Below are 27,030 nucleotides of genomic sequence, written 5' to 3' on the forward strand. Positions count from 1 at the left end.
ATAAATTGTTGCAGTGGCTAGCCCACAATTTATCGCTTATCTCTTGCACTCCCACCATGAAAGTCAAATGTCACATGATCTTCAAGCAACGTCGATATTGTATCAAGTGCTTTGGCGTATCGAGAAATCTTGAGGCTATTGGAATACGAGTATTGTTTGCCCACCCCCACCCCTCCGAGTCCTTAAAATAAATCTGCATGTGACCTCAACAGCCAAAGTTTCATGTGTAAATGTACTATATAATGTACTAAACAACATAAAAAAGCTAACTTCAGCAGCAAGGATTAATTGGGGAATATAAGATGACCTTGTATTTTTGACTGACGAATATGGGAAAAAACCTCATCTTACAATCAGGTAAGAACAGTAGGACCATTAATCTTGGTGACCACCTAGGGACTTCTATCTAACATTTGTAGAACTATTCAAAGAAAGTCTATCCTCAGTAATGCAGGAGAACCTTTCATGCAATACTGAGTATAGACTGGGACATCAATGGATTCACTGCAGGCGGTATGGATAGAGAGTCTCGTGAAGTAGTTCTGAGCACACATTCCAAAATCAGTCTTGAGTAGCTATTACGACAACCCACATGCAATGGAAACATTTTAGACCTTGCAACTACAAACAGGCCTCACCTTATCGATAGGGTCAGAATACACAGGGATTAGTGTCATGATGGCACCATAGAGACAGTGGTTACATCAATGAGACCAGAAGACTATATATGCAGGAAAGAGTGGAAAAGCTGTTATCATCATCCTACTTACACAAAGAATGGACATCGCTTGGTTCCAATATGATGGATGGAGGAGAATTATAGGCAAAGTTTAAACTGATTGTAAAGCATGCTTTGGAGAAGTACGTAATGAGTAAGTGGATTAAGGGTGAAAAAGACACACAATGATTTACTAATAAAATTTGTTAAATGCTGAGGAAGCAGGGGTTGTTGGAATCTCATTTCAAAAATGAATGTGGAATGTTGACAGGAAAAAATTTGTTTAAATTTGTGTGTCTATAAAAATAATAATGCTTATAGCATACAACTTTCACAGTCATACTTCAGTGAAAAGATCTTGCCAAAACCTGAGAAAATTGTGGTCCTATGTAACATCACTAAATGGGTCACATGCTTCTACCCAGTCACTCGCTGAGCAGGTCTGGTGTAGCAACAGAAGATAGTACACTACTGACCATTAAAATTGCTACACCAAGAAGAAATGCAGATGATAAATGGGTATTCATTGGACAAATATATTATACTAGAAGTGACATGTGATTACATTTTCACGCAATTTGGGTGCATAGACCCTGAGAAATCAGTACCCAGAACAACCACCTCTGGCCATAATAACGGCCTTGATACTCCTGGGCATTGAGTCAAACAGAGCGTGGATGGCATGTACAGGTACAGCTGTCCATGCAGCTTCAAAACGATACCACAGTTCATCAAGAGTAGTGACTGGCGTATTGTGATGAACCAGTTGCTCGGCCACCATTGAACAGACATTTTCAATTGGTGAGAGATCCGGAAAATGTGCTGGCCAGGGCAGCAGTTGAATATTTTCTGTATCCAGAAAGGCCCGTACAGGACCTGCAACATGCGGTTGTGCATTATCCTGCTGAAATGTAGGGTTTTGCAGGGATCGAATAAAGGGTAGAGCCACAGGTAGTAACACATCTGAAATGTAACGTCCACTGTTCAAAGTGCCGTCAATGCAAACAAGAGGTGACCGAGACGTGTAACCAATGGCACACCATACCATCACGCTGGGTGATACGCCAGTATGGTGATGATGAATACATGCTTCCTGTTGTGTTGGCAGAAGAGCCAACACCATGTTACTATTGGAGGCTGAAATGCACACGTTTTAGCTCATGCAGGCTGGCGTGAGGAGGGAAGGACTATACTGATGTGAGGTCAGGAACATGACAAGGAATTAGAATTCAGAAAGCGGACATAATTAGTTTGATACTTAACTTTAATCCATTAATGATGAATGTCGCTCTTGGCGGTACATGGTTCAGAATACATTCTTGAAGAATATGGTGTCTTGCTAGGTCGTAGCAAATGACGTAGCTGAAGGCTATGCTAAACTGTCGTCTCTGCAAATGAGAGCGTATGTAGACAGTGAACCATCGCTAGCAAAGTCGGCTGTACAACTGGGGTGAGTGCTAGGGAGTCTCTCTAGACTAGAACCGCTGCGTGGCGGCGCTCAGTCTGCAATCACTGATAGTGGCGACACGCGGGTCCGACGTATACTAACGGACCACGGCCGATTTAAAGGCTACCACCTAGCAAGGGTGGTGTCTGGCGGTGACACCACACTTCCAGTGTGTGTTCACCGTGATGTCGCCAAACACGGATGCGACCATCATGATGCTGTAAGCAGAACCTGCATTCATCCGAAAAAAAGTGGTGTTTTGCCATTCATGCACCCAGGTTCGTCATTGAGTACACCATCGCAGGAGCTCCTGTCTGTGATGCAGCATCAAGGGTAAATGCAGCCATGGTCTCCAAGCTGATAGTCATCAAACTGTTTGTGCAGATGGTTGTCGACTTGCAAATGTCCCCATCTGTTGACTCAGGGATCGAGATGTGGCTGCACCATCCATTACAGCCGTGCGGATAAGATGCCTGTCATCTCAACTGCTAGTGATACGAGGCCATTGGGATCCAGCACGGCATTCCGTATTACCCTCCTGAACCCACCAATTCCATGTTCTGCTAACAGTCACTGGATCTCGACCAACGCGAGCAGCAATGTCACAATACGATAAACTGCAATTGCGATAGGCTACAATCCGACCCTTATCAAAGTCGGAAATGTGATGGTACGCATTTCTCCTCCTTAGACGAGGCATCACAACAATGTTTCACCAGGCAACGCTGGTCATCTGCTGTTTGTGTATGAGAAATCGGTTGGAAACTTTTCTCATGTCAGCACGTTGTAGGTGTCATCACCAGTGCCAACCTTGTGTGAATGCTCTGAGAAGCCAATCATTTGCATATCACAGCATCTTCTTCCTGCCGGTTAAATTTCGCATCTGTAGCACGTCATCTTCATGGTGTAGCAATTTTAATGACCAGTAGTGTACAACGTAGGTTCAATCAATACTCAAGTATACAGAGATGTGTTGGGTGGCAGGTTTGTAAAGTTGCTGCTCCACATATGGTGTGAATCATCTATGAAAAGAAGAGAAAGTAGTTCGTGTAACTACTGAACAGAAAAGGTATATGAAACACGAAGTAAATAGATCCTATTAAATGAACAGTGAAAACGGTTCATAATTTTTTGCGAGTTTAGTGATTGTATAGTGGATGTTACCTTTGATGACCTTGGAGTTTACAAGCCAAGAGAAGACAACACTACACTGTGGCTGCAATTGCTGCCATGTGCAGAAGGAATTAGTATGCTATCAACTCCATTGTGCCCTGCCAAGACCTTGCCACATCCTCCAGGGAGCTATTGCAGCTGGCAATACCTGTCCCTTCAATGAAGAAGAAGAAGAAGTAGTTTATGGAAGAGGGAAATGTGAAAATTGGAGTAGAGCTAAAGGTCTCTGAGAGTGAAACTGTATTTAATGATTCACGAATACAAACAAGTCAAATGTCACTGGAAACTCCACTGTGATCAGTTGAATCCAAGCTGAAGCAAGATAAAACTTTTTCAGATCTATTTCTTCATGCACTTCTCATTTGAAAGCCGTGTAGTTATTGCCTCCAAAGAAATGTTGATAATTTCTTGCAGCAAAAAATGGAATGTAAGTAAAATGTTTGTAAACTATATAAGTATAGAGGAAGGGGGAGGGGGTGGGGGGTGGGGGTGGGGGAGATCCATGACAGATGAGAGTATTGTCATCTATTGGGATTAAGGAGGACTTGATACAGAGATCGTCATGGAACAAAGACAAGAATGACATTTCTGAGTGAATGTTTAAACTAAACTTAGAACTGGACTAGAGAGTTTTTTTGAATGAGTAGCATAGATATAATTGTAAAAAGGTTTTTATTCTTTGATATGGCTATGTAACAAAGAAACTTGTTCTTAATTAATTTTCTGAGTTTTGCTATTACGAGTTGCTATTCTGGACTTTTCTAAAATAGAGATTAGTCTGTGAGCTCATGAACATGAAAAAGGATTTTATTCTGAGACTGTAAAAGGAAATATCATTGAGCAATGACAAAATATTCGAAGCTACTCTAAACAAAATTTTGTTTTATTCTGAACAGCAATATAATTAAGTCACCTGAAATACTTTGGCTCGTTTTGCATTATTTAAATTCTTGCATGTTATTATTCTTTAAAGATTCCAGTCTTAGCTTTAATTTTGTGTTTGTGTTTGTTTGTGTGTCTATCAACATGCCAACGCTTTCGTTTGCTAAGTTATGTAATCTTTGTTTGTAGATATATTTCTTCTGTGTGGAATGTCTCCTCTATTATATTCATATCATTAATTTACTTTCTGTATTTAGAAGCAACTTTCCAGTTTCAACAAAATGGAAAGTGGTGATTTTTTAACTATTTGCTAGCAAGTAATAAAATGTTATTACATGACGCAGAGTAAAAGAAAAAAATTGGTAATAACGTAAAAGGAGAAGTAGTTACGAAATTGTAGGGAGGTGAGGAAGAGTTTAAGCACACGCTATGCAAGTTTATTTTATGAAACAACTATGAAATCAATAATCAAGTCATGTATTCGAATGAGATGGTATTGGAATGAATAGTGGATGAAGCAAAAATAAAAGAGAGTTTGAAAAATTACAACATAAGACCAGCGAACTTAAGACACATAGGCAGCATGTCCAACAAGTGCTGGAATTCTTAGAGAAGAAAATGAATAATGAGATTTAATGAGATTCTGTTACAAGAGAAGATTAGGCTACTAGCGAATCATTCTGGAAATGATATGGGGTGTTTAGAGTGACATTTAGAGGGAAATGAAGGAAGAGTAAATTTTAGAAGTAGTGCTCCTCAAGGAGGAGTGAGTGGTTGTGAGAATCAATTCTGGGAAGGATTTAGGTTTGAAATGCGAAAAGGTGTAAATAAGAAATTTCTGACCTTTGACTGAGAAGGAACAACCTGCCCAGGCATTTCATGAAACCTTGCCTGTAGCTTGGCACTACAACAGAAAGATATATCTTGTGAAAAATCATTTACAGATAAGTGCATTGCAGTGAAGACTGTCGAGTGTAGATACATTTCAGTCTTATGAGAGGTTTAAATAAGTGTTTATGTCAAAATTTTGGTCAAAGGGTGCATGGGAGAAACTAATATTGTACTTGCTGGGGCCAGGTGTGTACACAGATATGTGGGTTGGTTATAGGAATTTCATGGAATGGCCTCTCAATCTGGCAAAATATTCAGATAAGGTATTTATGAGCCACACCTGCTTGGAACATTTATCAATAGGTTACTTGCAGTAGCTAGAGAAAAACTCATGGGAAGAACTTGGTAAAGTGCCCAGCAATTGTTAGATTCCTTGATCAACTTAAATACTTAAATTTGTCAAGTGTAGTTATAATAATAACATGGTAGTAGTAAAAAAAAAAAGGAGAATAGCCAGGAGGAGCTTGCCTATCAAGTCAGTTATGGATGGATGGTACATAAACAGCAAAATACTAACAAGAATAGCAGAGGAAACAATAGGTTTTACCATAACAGAAATGAGGGATACCAAAGCCAGAACTGTAATAATAACTGATAAAATTAATAGTAATAGTAAGAATGGGAGGAGAAAAGGAAGAGTCAGTCCACCTCTGGGGAATCGAGGAATATACCAAGTGCCAACAGACACTAATAGGCTTTGGAGAGAGCCAGTGGCTACCAAAGGTGTGAGAATTAGTGAGTGCCCACCCTAGGAAGGAACCAGTTGTGTTGACAACACATAACCCAATAAAGAGGTATAGCACTAAGCTTTTGTAAGATTTCACGAAGAATGAGAGTCAAAAGAACTGTTATTTGTCAAAACCTCAGCTGAGTGGAAGTGTCAATGACACAGAGTTGATGCAATAGATTTGACCAACTGTCAGAGTTGAGTGGAGAGGAGCCTCTCGTAGCTGTAGGTGCAGGAAACATGCAGCAGTCCTCAGCAGGTAGGAAGTCTAAGTCAGTTGCAAAGTCTAACAGAAAGAAGAAGGTTCTGCTGCTATGTAGTTCGCACGGTAGAGGTGAGGGCCAGCAGTTGCAAGAAGTGTTGGGGGAGTGATCACCAGGTCACCAGCATTGTGACGCTTAGTGCAGGGTTGGCTCAGGTGACTGACAGCATAGAGGAGTTATGCAGGAATCTTACGAAAGAGGATCAGGTAGTGATTCTGGGTGGAGCAGCATAGAGAAGTTATGCAGGAATCTTACAAATGAGGTCCAGGAAGTGATTCTGGGTGGAGCAGGGAATAGTCTAGATAGGGTTGGGGAATATGATGTAGGTGGTGACCTGGTAAAGATAGCTACTCAAACTGGTGGCACTAATGTGCATTTTGTGCAACTGTTTGAGCATGATGATTAGCCTCACGGCTGTTAGGCGCGTTAACATGGGGCAGGAGAAGGCACTGATGGCAGAGGGCATGGGTCACATTGCAGTGGTGCCAGTTGAGTCTTTCAATAGGTCAGGTTTAATTAGGCATGGCCTGCACCTCAATAGGTATGAGAAGGGAAGGCTGGCAAAGCTTATAGGTGACATTGTAGTGGGTGGTGGTGAGATCACTCATTGAAAAATTCCTGTAGTAGTTGGTGTTAGAGCTGCACATTTTTTAGATTGAAGTCAGCTGATAGGTATACCTGCTTAAAGGAAGTCCCTCTGACTAAGGAATCACCTTCAGAGGAGGTCAGGTATCCAAGTAGAGAATGAATTAGCACATTTCATCAAAATATAAGAGGTATTAGAGATAAAGTTAGTGAACTGCTTATAGATATAGTCTCTGACATTATCGGTATACCGGAGCACCACTTAAATAATTGGACAATTCAGAGGCTTCCTTTATCAGAATGCAAATTAGCTGCCTGTTTTTCAAGGAGTTCCTTGTGGAGTGGGGGACTGGTCACGTACATAAAAAACAGTATTCTGTTTGAAACCACAGATGTATCATGACACTGCACAAAGCAGATATTTGAATGTTGAGGAGTATAAGGCAGCCTGGGTGGCTGATTAGTGGGATAAGAATATCATGTAGAACGAAGTGGGAATTACATCAAAATGTTAGAAGTAGTCACAATCAAGCTACACTATGTGATCAAAAGTATCCGGACACCGCCAAAATCATGAGTTTTTCATACTAGGTGCATTGGCTGCCACTTACTGCCAGGTACTCCATGACAGCAGCCACAGTAGTCATTAGACATTGTGAGAGAGCAGAATGGGGCGCTCCACAGCACTCATGGACTTCGAATGTGGTCAAGTGATTGGGTGTCACTTGTGTCATACGTCTGTATGCCAGATTCCCAAACATCCCTAGGTCCAATGTTTCCGATGTGATAGTGAAGTGGAAACGTGAAGGGACATGTACATCACAAAAGTGTACAGGCTGACCTTGTCCGTTGACTGACAGAGACCATCGACAGTTGAAGAGGCTTGTAATGTGTAATGTGTAATAGACCATCACACAGGAATTCCAAACTGCATCAGAATCCACAGCAAGTACTTGACAGTTAGGTGGGAGGTGAGAAAACTTGCATTTCATAGTCGAGCGGCTGCTCATAAGCCATACATTACACTGGTAAATGCCAAACGATGCCTCGCTTGGTGTAAGGAGCGTAAACACTGTGTGGAGCAACGAATCATGGTACACAATGTGGCAATCTGATGGCAGGGTGTGGGTATGGTGAATGCCCGCTGAACGTCATCTGCCAGCATGTGTAGTGCCAACATTAAAATTCGGAGGCGGTGGTGTTATGGTGTGGTCGTGTCTTTCATGGAGGGGGCTTGCACCCCTTGTTGATTTCGTGGCACTATCACAGCACAGGATTACATTGATGTTTTAAGCACCTTCTAGCTTCTCACTGTTGAAGAGAAATTCAGGGATGGCGATTGCATCTGTCAACACAATCGAGCATTGTTCATAATGCACGGCCTGTGGCAGAGTGGTTACCCGACAATAACGTCCCTGTAATGGATTGGCCTGCACAGAGTCCTGACCTGAATCCTATAGAAAACCTTTGGGATGTTTTGGAACACTCCATGAAGAATGGGCTGCTATTCCCCTAGAAACCTTCCAGCAGCTGATTGAACATATGCCTGCGAGAGTGGAAGCTGTCATCAAGGCTGAGGTTGGGCCAACACCATACTGATTTCCAGCATTACTGATGGAGGGCGCCAAGAACTTTTACGTCATTTTCAGACAGGTGTCCGGATACTTTTGATCACTGCTCCAGAAGTTGGGCCATTATGGAATATGGGGAGTACCTCACTTTTAGTTCACATCTTACTTTAACAAAAGACAGCAAAAGGTCATTATTTGTAGTGTTGAGAATGATGCAATGTGGGGTCTGAGTGGAGTATGATCAAATTGATCAAATGGTGGAGGGGGGGGGGGGGGGGGGGGCGTGCCCCAGGATTCAGTGTTGGGGTCACTCCTGTTCCTTATTTATATAAATGATATTCCCTCTACTATTACAGAAAATAAACTAATGCTAAATCACTGTAAGACTCAATTTTTACAGTTTCTAAGACACAATTCAACAAAACCCAATGTTTTAAATTCACAGAATGGGCATATGATTAGTGAAACTGAACAGTTCAAATTTCTAAGTGTTCAGATAGATAGTAAACTATCATGGAAAGCCCATGTCTTGTTCAAAGACTTAATGCTGCCATTTCTACCATTCAAATGGTATCTGCAGTAAGTGATCGTTCGGCACCAAAATTAGTCTACTCTGCTTATTTTCATTCACTTATATCATATGGTATTATATTTTTGGGTAACTCTCCCACTATAAAAGGATATTTTTGGCTCCGAAATGGGCAGTTTGGGGCATAGATGGTGTAAGTTGGCAAACCTCATGTCGACCCCTGTTCATTAGTCTGGGTATTTTGACATTGCCCTCTCAATATATATATTCTTTACTGTTATTTCTTGTTAACAATATTGGCTTAATCCCAATAAATTAGCAGCTTTCACTCAGTTAATACTAGGCATAAATCCAACCAACATTTGGACTGCACTTGCTTGACTCTTATGCATAAAAGCTACCACAAGAGTTCAAAAATCTTCTTTCAAATCAAAACAGAAAAGTTTCCTCATGGGTCACTCCTCCTATTCTGTTGAGGAGATCCTTGAACAAATTAAGCTGATTCTTACGTTATATTGTTGACTGCATTCACTTAAACTTATGGCTTGATGAGATGATTCATGGGAAATGAGCGTATTGCCATCTGTTGGGATTAAGGATGATTTGATAAAGAGATCAAGGAATGAAGATGAGAGTGATTGTATATCCTGTGCATTTGTATATACACCAATATCCCTCATGCCTACAGTTCTGCCACTATTGAACACTACCTCTCCTGACGTCCTTCAGACTCCAAACCCACTACCTCATTCTTTACACACCTTCCTAACTGTATCCTAACATACAACTACTTCTCCTTTGAAGGGAAGATAGACAAACAAATCCACAGAACAGCCATGGGCACCCGCATGGTGCCCTTCTATGCCAATTTGTTTACAGGCAATCTACAGGAAATTTTCCAAGCCTCCCAAAAACCCAAACCACTGGTCTGCTTCAGGTTCATTGATGTATCTTCATGATCTTGACTCAGGGCTAAGACACCCTATCCTCATTCCTTCACAACCTGCCCACCTAGTCTTCCTCAAACCAGCATGCCACCTTCCTTGATGTTGGCCTCCACCTCTCTGATGGCCCCATCCACATCTTAGTCCACATTAAACCTACCAAACACAAACAGTACCTGCATTTCGACAGCTGCCATCCCTTCCACACCAAAATATACCTCCCATACAGCCTGGCCACCTGAAGACGGTATATGTGCAGTGACAAGAACTCCCTTGCCCATTATGCCTAAGGCCTTACAAAAGCCTTCACACCTAGACGCTATAGTCCAGACCTAGTCCGCAAACAGATTTCCTGTGCTGTATCTGCACATTCCCCCAATTCTCCCACCACTATCAAGAACCAGCTACAAAGGAGTGCTCCCTCCATCACTCAAAACCATCCTGGAACAACTGAACCACATCCTCATCACCGCTTTGATTATCTATCATCATGTCATGAATAGAGGGGAGAGAAATCCTGCCAAAGCTCCAGCCCCCCCCCCCCCCCCCCCCATCCTCTCCCCTAAAGTGGTGTTCCATCACCCATCCAACAACCACAACATCCTACTCCATCCCTATGCCACTGCCAATCCCAACCCATTGCCGCAGGAATCGTGTCCCTGTGGGAGAGACAGGTGCAAGACCTGTCAAATCCATCTACCCACCCAGTACCTCCTACTCCAGTCCTGTTATAGGCTTATCTTACCCCAGGAGCAAAACGGACCACCCGGTGGCACAAAATGCAGCTGGAAAAAACATGCTTGATTTCACTGGCTGCTTCATCACCCTTGCCATCTAGATCCTCACCTTCACCACCAGCTCTTCTGAAATGCACTAATGGCAGTTATCCTTACAACACATCCCCCTTCCCTGCACCAGTCCAGAATGCTGCTTACGTCCAACATGACACAGCTGCATTCCGACTGGAGCACCCATAGATGGTGCTCATGTGTGCATGAGGTGTGCTTGCTTGTGGTTTTTTTTTCTGAAGAAGGCTTTGGCCAAACGCTTAAATGTATAAGTCTTTTGTCATGCCTGTCTGGAACTCAACATGTCACCTTTACAGTGAGTAGCAACCTATCATTTTCATGACATTGTAGATATTTCAACCTGGACTTTCCATTGTTTTATTTACAATTAGCTGCTGTGAATAATCACAACCATACAATATCTATAATTATGGATCTAGAGTAATTTAAGCTGAAATGTAGATAAAATATCTACAGGTGTGCATTCAGGATGATTTAAGGCTGAAAAGCGCATTACCAAATTGTAAGTATGGATGATGTCATACTGTGATTCACTGGAAGCATACACATTTACATACGTACTTCTACATGCCACTGTACAGTGTGTTGCATACGGTACTTCATATCACTATAAACAATTTTTTTGTCCTATTCAGCGCATATGTTCTGCAGCCTTGGCAGAGATATGCACACAGCAGATTCAGCCCAGTCCAATATGCCTCTAAATTCTCAGTGCAAGACGTTAACACAATCAGTTTACATGCTGATAATTTATCAGCAGACCCTTGAAGTCAACACTCTTTTAGCAGTAAATCAATCCTTATGTGTCTCATACAGATAATCTAGATGGATGCAACCACTAACTCAATACAACATCCGGAATAAATGTTAGTATTTACCCCAGTTGGTCTCAACACTAAGGTGTAATTAAGCACATTCCTCCCTGCCTTTTTAAGCACCTTCTGCACCATGTGTAATACCATAGTAAAAATGATCTGTGAATGCATAAACAAATTAACAAAGACCAATCATCACAAACTGAGGGACAGATGATATGTAGAGAAAACAAAGTGTACATTTCAGAATTCTCATTTCATATACATTGTAAGTTTCACACAACATATATTTGAAATGAGAAAGCAAGAGCATAAACGGAAAAAATGTCAATGTGACAGAAAAAATTACAGGTGTTCTACACGACTATCCTTGGTCACAGGCACAAGATCTATGTGATAAGCATATGTGGAGTTACCAATAAAGGCACATTAGAAATGTAAATTTTGACATCTGAATTGTTTTTGGCAAAGGAGGCACACACACGCACACACACACACACACACACACGTTTTTTACCTAATGCCATGAAAAGAAATCTACAGGTGTAAGGTAGGGTGGCTCTTACTTCTCAAGTTTAAAAGTGCTACTTTCTGTGACATTTGTACATGTATTAAACATAAAACTGAAGAAAAAAAATATGTTGCAGCCAAGAATGGTATAAGAACTACTGGATGGTTCCTACTTGCTCTGTCAAAAAGTCTAGGTAAATAGTTGTTGACACTGTAATCTCCATGAATAAAACTTTTGGTGAGTTGTGCTGTACCCCATATTCAAATATTGTGCTGGTTGCTCTTGCTGTTTATGTAGTAGTTTGCCTCACCATTACAACTGAAATAAGCAGGAAATGTTTATTCCCATTTGGCTTCCAACGTTTTTGTAGTATAATTCATATGTTTAACATTGTCTTCCTGTATATGATTTAATTTTCAGCTTCATTTAGACAGCAAGTAAACCATTATTTGTAGAATTATAAATCTCCACTGGCATCATATGTCGATTTCTGTGGACAACGTTCAAACTAAAGGCAATTTTTTTCAATGTTTTGTGGTGATATATCTGGCTGGCTGGTAGTTTTTCCTCTGCACAAATATTCTCTTTCCACAGCTGATGCCATCTGCAAATATTGCTGGTATCTGGAGGTGTTTGACGCTACCACTGATGAAATCTTCTCTGAACAGTAATGACAGAACATCAAATGTTAAATTCTATTACACACTGAATTTCGGCCACAGTGTTCTTCAGAAAGGAAAATACACCACATTCACAGTAGCAAGAACACCTCCCACCATTACTGCTATCTCCAGCCACTCCAGCTCAATCCTATTTGGCTTTGTCAAAGAGTTCAATGTATAACAGTCTTTTTGCTGTGCCTTTCATCTTTACGGTGAGCAGCAATCTACCCCTTTCATAACACTGTTGATATTCCAAAAGGGAATTTTCATTGTTTAACTGTTAAATTCTAACACACACAATACTTTCTGTACAGAATATGCAATTTACACTCTTGACATGGAACTTTTCTCTTATAGATCAACATACACATACTGGCTGCAGTTTTCTGTGCTTCCACAAGAAGCTAAATTTTGAACTTTTCACATTCTCTGTAAATCTTATCAAAGATGCATTAAACAGTTACAGCCTTTTGTAATCCATACATATTATAAAAATAGATTTACATATGTGTGTGCATTTGTATGTTCCACATCTCACAGTAAACAACAAGGAAATAGTGTTTGCAAGTGATTTTAATGTGGATTTATTGAAAAGCTCTGTCAGTGAACAATTATTGCAATCAGTAACACTGTCACTCAATTTAATTCCTACCGTGAACTTTGCAACTAGGGTATGTAAATGCTCTGAGGCTGCAATTGATGATATATTTGTAGGCAAACCTAGAAAAAAAGTCATATCACAAAATCAATAGTAAATGGGCTATCTGATCATGACATGCAGGATCTTGTGTTAAATAATGAAACTTGTCAGGATAAAAAAAATCTATTAAATCTGAGTACAGCAGGGTAATAAATCAGTCAAAAATTGAGAATTTTAGGAGATTGCTCAAAGACATGAACTGGATAGATGTTTATAATACTTCTGACTCATATCGAAAATACAAGTAATTCATTAATAGTTACTTACTCTTTCAAAAAGTGTTTCCCTAAAGGTAACTCAAATCAAACAGAAAACTTAAAATAAACCATGGATTACACAAGGAATAAAGATATCATGTGGGACAAAAAGGAGACTGTATCCACTATCTAGGAACAGCTCCGATGTTAGCATTGTAACGCATTACAAAGAAAGCTGCAAAATATTGAAGCAAGTAATCGAGAAATCTAAGCAGCTTAATTATGAGAAAAAGATAATTACATTAGGCAACAAAATAACAACTATATGGGATATAGTGAAGACAGAGACTGGTGGGGATAGCAAGGAAAAGGAACGGATGGCTCTGAAAATAAATGAGACATTGCTAACAAGTGTATGTAGTGTTGCAAACCTCTTAAACAAGTACTTTGTTTCCACTACTGACAGCTTGGGACTATCAGATTCCTTAAACAGTACAATGGAGATATGAGGCCAGTCTTTACAAATAACTTCAGTGAAATGGAAATGACACTCATGTCTCCCAAAGTAGCAATGTCCATCACAAAATCCTTAAAAATCTAAGTATTATAGTGGTTAAGAAAACATATCAACAAAATTAATCAAAGAGTGCTCACGCAAGTTGAGTTCTATCTTAAGTTATTTGTGTAATCGATCTATTATAAGCAGAACATTTCCAGGCGGGCTAAAATATGCGGAAGTTATACCTTTTTAGGAGGAGGGGGGATAAAGAGATACCATCAAACTACCAACCAATTTTGACTTTTTCAAAAATATTTGAAAAGGGCGAGTTCAAGTGTCTTCTTAAGCATCTAACTGCAAATAATGTATAGTCCAAGTCACAGTCTGGGTTCCTTAATGGTTCTAATATAGAGAAGGCTATTTACAAAAACAGTGAGAATGTACTTAATTCATTAGATAACAAATTGGAAGCTACTGGCATTTTCTGTGACCAGTCAAAACCATTTTACTGTGTGAATCACACCATTTTCTTAAATAAATTGGAATATTACAGTGTCACTGGCAATGCTGTAAAATGGTTCAAGTTGTGGTAGCGATAGCAATGATGCCACGGCGTAGTTGCAAATTCGTAAGTTGGCACTACGACAGACACTGACAATAGCACCCTCTAGCTCTACGAGCTCCGCTGCAGATTCTGCCCATTTCATCAAGAGCAGACAGCCTGTAAACATCGCTTCAACCTCAGCTTGCTATTGAGACTATGTACTACTTACGACGGGTCTAAGGTTTCGCACCTCAGTGCAAAATTATGTATTCAGTCAACATTGTGATACAGTAAAACCATTTGTAAGAGCAGTACCAAGAGATTCTCACCTTTTCCTGCTCTTACTCACCTCCTACATTCAGCCTACCCTTCAGTTTACAGGAGCAGACACACGCGCCGCCTTCCAGGCGTGATACAAAACAAGTCTTACCTAACTAACAGGAAACAAAGGATGTCATGAAATACCTGTGCAGTAGGCAGTCAGTCTTCATATGATTAGGAATTAATTACATGTGGTGTTCCTTAAAGTTCCATCTAATACAAACCAATGGACCAAATTCAAGTAAACACATACCTCTCTTTCAGACAAGAGAGAGACTGTGGTAATGTGTTTGATTTGTGTGTGTGTGTGTGTGTGTGTGTGTGTGTGTGTGTGTGTGTGTGTATTTTGTCTATTTCTGATGATGGTCTTACTGGCGGAAAGCTTACTTTCTGACAGTCTTTTAGTTGTGCCTATCTGCGACTCAGCATCTCTGTTATATGGTGAGTAGCAACTATTTTTGTCATAATATTGTCATAAGACACACAATTCATGAGATATAAACAATGAGATGTACGACAAACTGCTGTATCATGCATGATGTTTAAATTTATTACTTCATTGTTAGCAACTCCATCTGCAACTCATTCACCAGACAGTATCCACATATACCATTGCATGTACCTACAAAATTATGACATTGCATGACTCATAGTTTAGGAGAAATGGTGTCATAAATATTCACACAAGACCAAATGCTGCATGGTACAGGCATGGATGCACAGCTATAAATAAATGTCTGGGCAGTGTCGGGTTTCTCCGCTAGTTTCTACATATATTTTTTAAATTGGCCTGCATGTAATTATATAATGAGCTATCATCAGCATTATAAATATTATTTCCAACCAAATTAACTGCTTCTACATTTTACATGACCTCCCATTGTTGTTACTAACCTGAGTATCTGAGAACACGAATGCACTTTGTCGACCCTGGACACCTGAATTCAGGAGCATAGACTTCACATCATCACGCCAGTCCGACAGACCATATGTTCGACTCATTTGCAGTTCAGAACCAGCCAACCCAGCAACATGAGTAGCCAGTCGTGCCAATGACCGTCGGCCAGAACCTGCAACTCCAAGGAGAAGTGCGTGCCCACGAGGAAGCCGTAAAATCCGTGCCAGGCGACAAGTGTGTCGTACTGCATCAGTAAAAAGTACAAGGCGCATTGGTGCAGTGCTTGAGTAGTTGTAATCAGCCAGAGCTTCTTCAAGAACTCTTGACAGCTGCAACAAATAAATTTACTTTGTTTCACAGAACAGTTTTAATATTATGAATAATGTTCATTGAATATGGCAATTTGCATCCTCTATAGGATGAAAATGATATTATGTATTAGAATACTTCATACCACCCAATGACCCAGTGCTCCATGTTATAGAGAATGTGGACAGGGGGTATTATCAGAAATAGATGTAAGTTAAAACTTACAATTCAAATACATAGTATAAGAAAATATGGCTTGTTCACTCCTGCCCCCATGATTCCACCACACACTCTCACAGCCCCATGGTGGTTTTATAGCATGCTAGCTCTCTATCCCCCATCCAAGAAGGAGGTTTGGTATGGAACTATATGGTTTGGATCTGAGTCAAGAGAGGGCATTGCACCAATGGACTTCTTATCAGTAGGTGGTGAAGCAGCTTGGAACCAAGTGAGAAAGTGGGGATTCAGACACAAATGTGCCTTTTAGAATGTTGGAGGTTGTTGTAAACTGTTCCACAATGTTACAGAAACTTCTAGAAGATTTGAGAATAGTCTAGATCCCTGAGGTAATCTGGAACTAATAGGAGATACATCACATACTTATTCTGTGCATTTTCAGCAAACATTTCCATTTATTCCAAAATCAATGCCAGCAGATGAAATCAATGTTTGTTAGAAGAAATCATTTTGTTGGCTTCAAGTGGGGAAACTACAACTAACAAACAAACATGAGAGGTCAACCTGCCAAAGAAGCAAAATATTTAATCAAAAAACTCTTACAAATAATTATGTATTTATAAGTGAAGACATCATCTAATTAATTCTGTAACTGGTCAAATTGAAACTACACATGATTTATGTGACATTGTCAACATCACAAAAGAATCAATACTAGGTGGTTATAATTGAAGTGCAGCTACTCACGGAGGTCCAGTGTGGGCTGTTATTATTGTATGGCAGCAAAACTTGGTAGAATGCTAATGTGTTAATGCAGAACCGATTTACACTGGTAAAACATTAGCTCCAACTGTGGGCACCAAGTGAAAATCTGGTAATGTGCACTATTTGTATTACAGTATGACATCCAACCTGTGTCCGCCTGCTTAGCTGGGAGGTGACATGTTTGCCTCCCAGCCGGGTTGGAGATTTTCTCTGCTCGGGGACTGGGTGTTGTGTTGTCCTCATCATGCTTTCATCCTCACCATTGGCTACAATTCGCCCAATGTGGCGCCGACTGAAACAAGACTTGCACTTGGCGACCGAACCCGAATGGGACACCCTGGCCAACAATGCCAGACGATCATTTCATTCAACCTGTCATTTGACAAGCCAAAACATGAGTGAACAGTAGGATTATCAGAAGAGAGACAGTGCACTGTTTCTGAAACTGTTTTATGTAAATTACAGTTCTGCATTGAGAGAATATCGATGACTGAAAGATCTGAGAGGCTCGATGTCATCAAATGATTTAAAGAAGATGATAACGAAATCCAAAAACATGGATGAGCTTTGTAAGGCACCTGGAAGACGAAGGAGTCCTATCCCAGTGGAAATAACTGAGAAGCTTGCTTTTGTTGTAAATGACAATGCAGCACATGCCCAGGATAGTGCTAGTGCTTAAGCAGTGTCAGGAGAAATGTCCAGCCTATGATTAACAGTATGGACAGTTTTGTGGTCTATTTTACACTGATACCATTACAAGATCCAGATGGTGCAGCAACTGAAACCCCGTGATCTGCAGCAACTTTCTGAATTTACTCTTTGGTTTCTAGTACAGATTGAAGTTGATGACATCTGGCCACGCAAGATTCTACTGAGTGACGAAACACGCTTTACACTACAGGGAGCAGTGAATACACACAGCTGGTGAATTGGGGATACTGTTAAACCACATGATGTTCACAAAGAGCTACTGCACTCGCTGTATGTGACAGTGTGGTGTGGATTCAAAAGCACTTTTATTCCCGGTTCATGTATACCATGATGTCTGCACATTATCGAGACGTCCTCCTACAGCATGTGATTCTTGCTTTGGAAGACTACAACAGTGCAGAAGCTGCTGCTTTCATGCAAGATGGAGCAACATATCATGTTGCTCGCCCAGTGAAAGATCTGCTTAATGCAACCTTTCACGAATGGTTCATCTCCAGAGGTTCATATGGCTTTGAAGATCACCTGATCAGAATCCATGTGGCTTTTGGCTCTGGGGGACATCTGCAAGAAAGTATTTACCTGGGACACATTCAGCCTCTACCTGATCTGAAGGCCATTATACATGAACATATTGCTCAGATGTCATCGGACTGTTGCAAGCAACTGCAGATGACATCTTTTTACAGATGCAGCACCCCATTCATGTCTCTGGTTATCAAAATGAACCAATTGTGTACACGGCAGTTAATAACAAAATTAACATTATGCCTTTCTCATTTGTTTGACCTTTTCCGTAAACACACCATGCGTAATCCATCACATCAACAAATGTTTTGCATCACCCTGATACGTCATACAGGCATGTTGATATTGTAACTGTTCCTGCACCAATCTGAAGGTCATCCCTGACATGGTTCATAAAAATACATGACAGTCGAATGCATGCAGCCAGTCAATTGAAGTAAAGCAGCAGTAGCAATGCATTAGAGGCATCTGCAGAACAGAAGAGTAAATATCCATCACACCACGAAGACCAGTCGCGACCAATAATAGGATTATAATCTCAATTTAAGCACATAAGTCTTGTCAACCAGGGTAGTTGCTCAAAGTGTGAACCAGAATCAAAGTGATGTGGTGTGAACATGGACTCAGTTCCAATGAACAATTAATGTTGAGGACTTACACCACACAGGTCATCCACATTTAACAGGTAAACTGCATGATCGATATCTATGACTTTTGAGTGAAAGGAACCATGGGCTGAGTGCTCCAACTGAATTCAGCATTTGAAAATGCTACAGGGTGTCATGTATAGCATCAAACTGTTAGGAGAAGATTGCATGATGCAAATATCCATTCCAGCAACCATGGCAAGCACCACATCATACATCACATCACCATGGATTCCGTTACAGATGAGTGAGAAATCATGCAGAATGGTCAGCCCAGGGTTGACACTGGATACTGTTCACTGACGTAACTCAGTCCTGTTTGTACCTTGCTAATGACAGACGACATGTCTAGAGACAACAGGGTATATTGATCACCTCCAACACTGTCTCCCACATGTGTAGTTTGGTGGTGGTGGAGTGATGTTGTGGGGTGGCATTATATGGGGCCACTGAACACCTCTTGTGGTTGTTCAGAGCAGTCTCACTAATCTACTATAGAGGGACAAGATTCTGCAACCGACAGTAGCTCTGTATCACCAACATTTTGGTGATAATGTCATATTGCTGAATAACACATGTGCTCATTCCTTCAGCATGCTAGGTTCACCAGAATGGAGTGGCTTGCCTGTTCCTCAGACATGAACCAAATCAAACATGTGGAATCAATTGAAATGAGCTGTTTTTGGATGTCAACAATGACCATGTACATTACGCAACATATGCAGATTCACCAGTGAAGAGTGGAATAATGTGGACAAGGGGTGATGATCTCATCAGAGGTGTCTCACAATGGATTCAAATCTGCATCTGAGCATGGGGACATACCACCACATATTCATGTTACTCAGAAGTGCTGTGAAAACCCATAATTGGTAAACAGATGTTTTCTTATTACAAAAAGTTTGCTTTTGTGTGTGCGTTTGCGGGTTAGGGGCACTCAATGACGAGTTTATCCATATCCTTATCAGACTGGAAGAAACAGAAAGCACAGAAATAGAAAAAAAAATCTTGAGATAAAACTGAACTCACTTTCACCCAATTTCACCTCCACAATCACACTAGCTGACATCATGGATGCCAGTGTGCTGATGTTCTAAATCTGTTAAGTAAAATTAAGGAAGACAAGATTTGATGGTCTAGACACATTGTAGTTAAATATATATGCATGCCTCAGAGCTGCTCCATGAATTTAGAAATAAAGGGGTGATACAAAATTACTGCTGATCCACTTCCTTCGAACTGATTTTATTTGAAGACAACATTCCTTTTCTGTCATATTATGTATGTGGCCCTTAAATGAAGCTGCGTACGAGTAATACATAAATGTACCACAGATTCCTCACAAGCCAATTTACACACACTGCTTGGTGGGCAAAGAATTGCAAAGTGTATGTGAATTTATTGTAAAATACTTCAAGTGCCTCACTGACCTTAGTCATATCTGTTATCTCTACATACAGCCGAACATCTGCCATCTGATCCATGAAATCACCAAACAGTATATTTCTGTCACCCAAAACTTCATCAGGATCTGCTTCAAAGTCTGCTTCGATGTGCTGGTTTAGCAGCTGATCAAACCAGTTTCGGTCCTGGTCATTCACAAGGCGATCTTGAAACACTCTACAGCATTCATGATACCACAAGCGTAACATATGATGGGCATCCTGTAATAAATATTAAGTTGTTACTCTTCCAGTCATGTGATCTTTGTTATAGGACTCAAATATAATGTGTGTGTGTGTTGGGGGGGGGGGGGGGTTGGAGGTATATAGAGGGGAAGAAGAGAGTTAAGAGGGAGGTGGGGAGAGAGGGAGGGAGGGAGAGGGGGAGAGAGAGATCAATACATATTCATCAGTGCTGCTTGTTCATAGATCTTCAGAATGGAACTACACACAAATAACATGGCAGCAATATCAGAAATGAAAATAATAATAAGAGCTACTAAGAATTCAAAGGCACATCAAACGTATCTCGAATCAATTTTATTTCTTACATTTAGACAAATCGTTTCACACAACATTTGACATTTGTTTTCAATTTTTTTTATTTTGACGTTCTTGGCAGTTAAATTTCGTACCAATGTACTTTTTATGCACAGAATAGCTAGGCTTTGAAAAAATGAACTTTTCAACACTTCATTCACAGAGTTAGCAGCAGCAATTTGTGAAATATTCAGTTTTCCCTCAAATCTCTAATTAAGTTTTTCTTAATTATGTTGATTACTTTCAAGTTTTTTTTTCTATTTTTGGAAAACTAGACACCCCACTCATCAATTCCATACCCCATTTGTCTATTTCCCATTCTCTCATTACCTAAGAAAATTCAGAAAACAATTTCCCTTAAATCACTAATTAAGTTTTACCTAATTACCCAAATTAATCCCAAGCAAGTAAACACTGATTTGCATAACTAGACCTCATGCTGGTCAATTTGATACCCCATTTGTCCATTTAAAGCTGTTAGATTTTCTATGAAAAGCTGGGCAAAAATCCATTGTGTAATTGTGAATTTCTAGGGGGTCTTTTTTTTTTCATTCCTCGCAAACATTTGACCACAAAAACAAGGATGAAATAGCACTGAAACCCATTCCAAAGTAAACTGCAAGGATACAATGGATTTATGAATAAATGAAACAATTTTTGGGGACTTACCAGCTACTTACACCGAAAAATACAGTTCAACATCAACCAACAACAGCAATGATTCTGGCAACAGCAGTAAAGGTCATCTCTCATTCTTCAGCACAGACCCACAACAGCAATAAATATAGCAGCATCAGCTTCAATAGTTTCAGCAAGACAAAGCACATCATGCTTTTTTACTCCTAGTGCCTCTGAAGTACTCAATAGGTACAAGATCAGTGATGGAAATGGAAGTTGCTATGAAAGCTTTTGGGTATAAAAACTTGGCAATACATCTGATTCTTACCAATACCTCTGAAAAAAAGTTTGGAGAAATGTGTAACATACAAATAACACAAAAATTTAAAAGTGTTGACTTCTAAGGAGTAGTGCAGCACTGAGATGGAAAGTTGCTCTCAAAACTAACAGATTGGAAAGATTGAAAGATTGGATGCAATAAGTTTCAAAGCAAGCAGCAATTGCTAGGAGCCTTGAAATCTCAGCATCTTCAGAAAAATATCAAGCCATGGCTCTTTATCAAACAATGGACAAGTGGAGTACAATCAACAGAATTCAGGAACCTTGTTGTTATGACAGCAAGCAGCACAGGTTATTGACTAAATGGTGCCTGTACACATCTAGAAGAATTATTTAATCATAGCCTGTTGTACCTCTTTTGCCATTGTATTTTTCAGTTGCTTTTGAGGAATTTTTGTCTCACTAATAGTGCAGCTTTCTACATTCATATGAAAATGAAACTAAAGACACAATCAAATGCTCTTTGCATGAGATTTCAGGGGAAAAGAGAAGCTATGTACACCTAGGACCTTAATTTTGGTATTTTGTGAGGTATTACGCTCTCAAATATAGCTAAAATGAATGACAATAAAGAAGCTGAAAGTGAAGCAAGGGGTGGAGGAGTATCATATGAAACTCGGGATATTTTTAACAGTATAAAAGATGTGGAAGTTGATAGGAAACCTGACCAGAATGATAAACTAAGAATTATCTAAGGGAAACTGGGAGATATGCAAACAGAAATGAGAGCTGGCAGTGACCAAATGAAATCCAATAGTGACCAAATGAAATCTAACAGTGACCTATTAGATCTAAAATAAAACCAATAGTGATCATTTAGATTCAAGACTACAAAACTTAGAATCTACCTGATGAATCATATGCAACCAACTTACTGAAGCATATAATTCTTTGGACAGCATAGTAAATAAAAGTAACAGGGAACTCAGTCTAGAGTACTTGGTTGTGGAAAGTAGTGTTCTTGTTGTGGAAGAATCTTGTGTTAACGCAGCTCCACCAGATATTGTACAAAGTGGAACAGCTGCAGTTTACACTTATAAAAGTGTGGATGATGAACAATGGTGGCAATTTCATATTATTCACAAAATTTAAAATTTAAACTTTCTCTGTGTGATGATTTTGTGCAAATGTTGGCTTCAATGACAGATCAACAAAGTTACAAACTGCAATCTGGAAAGGTTTCTGTCAAATGAGTGTTACACGTAATTGCATAGGCTTCCGCAGCCAGAGCCAGTTGATAAAAACGTTTTCTGGGTATGGTACCACATCATATTGTATAAAACTACTGATGGAGAAAAACCAATGTTTTGGGTACAGTTGCATCAGCCTTCTTCTGGCTCTACTGGTGTTTTCTAACTACACAGTGTTCCTTGTGTTTTGTTGTTACTTTTCACTGCACATGGCATTACGTCATAATTTTAAAAAGATAGTTCATTTCATTGGTCACTTAGGGGGACATACTTGTGGAAATGACAAAAAATTTGACAAAATTTTCTTGGTCTATAGAAAAGAGCATTTCATGCTGATTTCAAAAATGTATAGTTTATGGGCATTATCATTTTCCATTCATTCTAAAATTGAGGTTGAACATAATGTTGCACAGGGGCTACGCTCATCTGTCTGAATGAAGTGTGTCAGAATACGCGATGCATTATTTTGATCTTCCATTTTTTCCATCATTAGTTACAGATTGTTAACACAGGTGTATTCTAGAAGGCCCTAACTCCCACAACCAAAGTACAGGCATGTCTAGAGGGCTATGGTGAATGTAAACAAAGATCTGAGAATATATGATTTTGGAATTTCATGCGTGTGTGGTTTTGTAGTTATTCTGTGTTGTTTTGTTTCTGTGTGTGTGTTTCCTGTGCTACAAATGCCGAGAGTAAAGAAATTTAGCCCCAAACAAAAGTTTTGTAGCAACCAGTTCCACACAACCGAATAATACGCTTCAGTTGCTTCAAAAGTCGCCCATGTAAACTGTGTCTACAGGCAGTGCTTCTAGACATAAACTTTTGCTTTCTGAATGTAAGATGAACAAGCCTAGTAGTATTGTGAGGAGCAATAATGATGGAAATGTTAATGCGAACCTAAATTTACCGTCAAGACTTTTGTAGAGTGCTGCGAAATGTAAGTACTGCAATTGTGAAGGTAGTACTGACGTTTCTGAGGACATTTCAGCAAGAAAGGGTCTTTCAAGTCGCTTAGTGATTGCTTGTAACTCATGTAAGATGCACAGTGATACTATGAATTTGACAGTAACTGATAGTCGACATTACAGTGTAAATATTCAGCTTGCTTATTCAATGTGATGTATTGGAAGGGGAAGGAGAGCTGCCCAGACTTTTTGTGCAGTGATGGATTTGCCTCCACCTCCACTGACAGGTACAGTAAATTAATACATAATGCTTTATGTGGTGTATGTGAACATTCAATGAAAAGAGCAGCAGAAGAAGCAGTAGCCTTGTCTGAGAATACAGACACTGTAGCAGCATTTGATGGATCTTGGCAGAAGAGAGGTCATACTTCTCTGAATGGGACTGTAACTGCCACATTTACTGAAACTGGCAAGATACTAGATTATGAATGTCTAACAAAGCACTGCCAAGGTTGTTCAAGTAAATTTATTGGCACCTATGTTTGTGTAAAGAACGTTGATGGCCCAAGTGAAAACATGGAAATGAAAGGAGTTATAAAAATTTTTAGAAGATCAGAGGTCAGTCATGGAGTGAGGTATGTAGGCTACCTTGGGGATGCAGACTGTAAACAACACACTACTGTTGTTAATGGACAGACCATATGGGGACACTAATAGAAAAGCTTGAATGTGATGGGCATGTACAAAAAAGAATGGGAGCTCGGCTGAGAAAATTATGTAAAGACTTCAGTGGAAAAAAACTGCCAGACGGAAAACATGTAGGTGGTCCAGGTCATCTTACAAAAAGTGAACCTGATTCTTTGACTCAATGTTATGGACTAGCAATAACGAGAAATGTAGGAGATTTGGAGAACATGAGACGAACTGTTTGGGCAACATGGTTCCACAGAGTGTCAACAGATGAAACGCCACAGCATGGTTTGTATCCAAATGGGGAAGATTCGTGGTGCACGTACTGGTTGAGCAATGCTATAGGCATAAAATATACCCACAAGCATTCCCTACCACATGCTGTAATGGAGGCAATTAGGCCTATATATAGGGATCTGACAAATAAGAATCTACTTAGGAAATGTATGCAAGGTCTCTGTCAGAATGCAAATGAAAGCTTCAACAGCTGTATATGGGAGAGAATACCCAACACTGTGTGTTGAGCTGACGGTGCTGAATATTGGTGTAATGGGGGCAATAATAACAATCAATGATGGTGCAATTTCAAGGATCAATGTTATAAGGAAACTGAAGATCCAGATGGGAAAGAATATGAATTCAGTTCTAACTGCTATTGATAAGTGGCAGGTAAGCGAAGCAGAGACGGTTGCAGAAGCTGCTACCAAGGAATCTAGGATAAATAAAAGAATGAAGAGAAGGAGTTGGAGGATAAGGAAACAGGAGGACAACTGTAGTATGCAGCTGGAATGTTCTAAATGATCATAGTGGTAAGTCAATAAATCTGCAAATCTTCTTTTGCGATTTACCAAAAACTTGAATTTTCATCATTCAGGTAGCTACACTTTTCTCCTAAATGACTGAAGTTAAACTCACCTCCTCTACCTCCCTTGTCTACTATTTCATGAAAAATTTATAACATGATGATGATGTCAGTGATATTTGAGCTACATTTTAAAATAACTTTGTTGTAGTAAAATAAATAACTTTTATTTTTCACAGATCAGCATCAGGGAAGGAAATTGGAGGTATAAAACACTTACGTGAATGTTGTCTGTACTCTGACTCTTTTTCCAAGTTGTGCAGTCAGTGGTTCCAAAGAAAATGGTACCGCAGTGAAATAGTGTTTTATTTTTTATACTATTATAAATATTGTTGACAGTATCTAAATATAATAAGTATCTGAATGGTTTTTTGGGAAATGCTTTGACTAATGACCCTAATTGTGTGTTAGAGTTTTGAGCTATCTCTCATTTATAGATCAGTTGCACTATGAGGGTGAAGATAATGCTAAAAATGCAGCCCATTCAGGGGCGTATCCCCTTAAGGACCACAGACGGTGTCCACAAATCATGGCACATAACACAAGAGCCAATAGACAACAGAGGTTACGCTCACCCTCCATCACAATAACCTATTAAAATAAAGTTCCCTCTCCTTCTTCCTGAAGCGACCAATGAAATGAACTATCTTTTTAAAATTATGACATAATGGCATGCACAATGAACAGTAATAACAAAATATAAGGGACATTGCATAGCTAGAAGGCACTAGTAGACACAGAAGAAGGCCACTGCAACTGTGGCAGAAACGTTGGTTTTTCTCCAGCAGTAGTTTTACACAACAAGACGCAGTTCCATAGCCAGAAAACTTTTATGGCAAGTGTTACATGCTTTGCTACAGATCAACAAAAACTCAGCTCAAAGACAGTTTATATATTTTCCTTGGCATGGTGTTGTGTTTGCACTGAACAGAGTACTAGTAAAACTGGGGCTTGCATTGAAACTGAAACAATCTTTGAATAGGTGGAATCCAGGATAATGATGATGAGGAGTTGCAGCAGTAAAATTCTCAGAGGATCACAAACTCTATTCATGATGTGGGTGCAGAAAGCCCATGGCCTTGATGTTCTTGCAATGTTACTTCAGTAATTACAAATTTATATACTGCATGTTTTCTCCCACTCATTAATTTATCCTTGTACAACTGTCTCCTACTGTCAATCTATCTTCTTCTTCATACTAGTATAAAAGACAATGATGTAGTGGTCTTATGATCTCACAGCACCAAATAAACACACTGAAATGACAAATTGTATAGGAAATGGAAAGCAAAATACAAGGTTCATTATTCTTTACATTGGGAAACCTTATACAAGTGAAACACTATTTGTATGTTTTAAATTTTGACTGTCTGGTAGTGGCAACAAAGTAAGTGTCTGATCACACACAGATGAGACAGGAACTGAAACTGAGGACAGCAATGCAAAATCTAAAATGATTAACTCTTTTTTCAAATGCTCCTCTACAAAGGATTACCCTCAAGAACTACCCCAGTTCAATTCTCATGCCACTGAAAAGATAAGTGACATACAGTCAGTCAAAAAAGTATTTGTCTAGTTGTAATTTTTTTTTAAACTAAGTATATGTGACAAGAAATGAAGGGAA

The 27,030-nt window shown here is 39.7% G+C and overlaps 1 protein-coding gene across 1 annotated transcript in view; it reads right to left on the reverse strand.

Moving 5' to 3' along the window:
- LOC124620075 (dynein axonemal heavy chain 1-like) overlaps window positions 1–27,030 on the reverse strand; it is an 804,068-nt gene that overhangs the window by 324,515 nt on the left and 452,523 nt on the right. The window contains exons 28-29 of the mRNA XM_047146741.1: window positions 20,251–20,484; window positions 15,683–16,015 (exon numbers count right to left, since the gene is read on the reverse strand). Of these exons, the coding sequence (XP_047002697.1) occupies window positions 15,683–16,015; window positions 20,251–20,484 (567 nt within the window). The remainder of the gene's footprint in view (window positions 1–15,682; window positions 16,016–20,250; window positions 20,485–27,030) is intronic.

The sequence above is a fragment of the Schistocerca americana genome, chromosome 6 (genome assembly GCF_021461395.2).
Source record: "Schistocerca americana isolate TAMUIC-IGC-003095 chromosome 6, iqSchAmer2.1, whole genome shotgun sequence".
In the NCBI taxonomy this organism is placed as follows: Eukaryota; Metazoa; Arthropoda; class Insecta; order Orthoptera; family Acrididae; genus Schistocerca; species Schistocerca americana.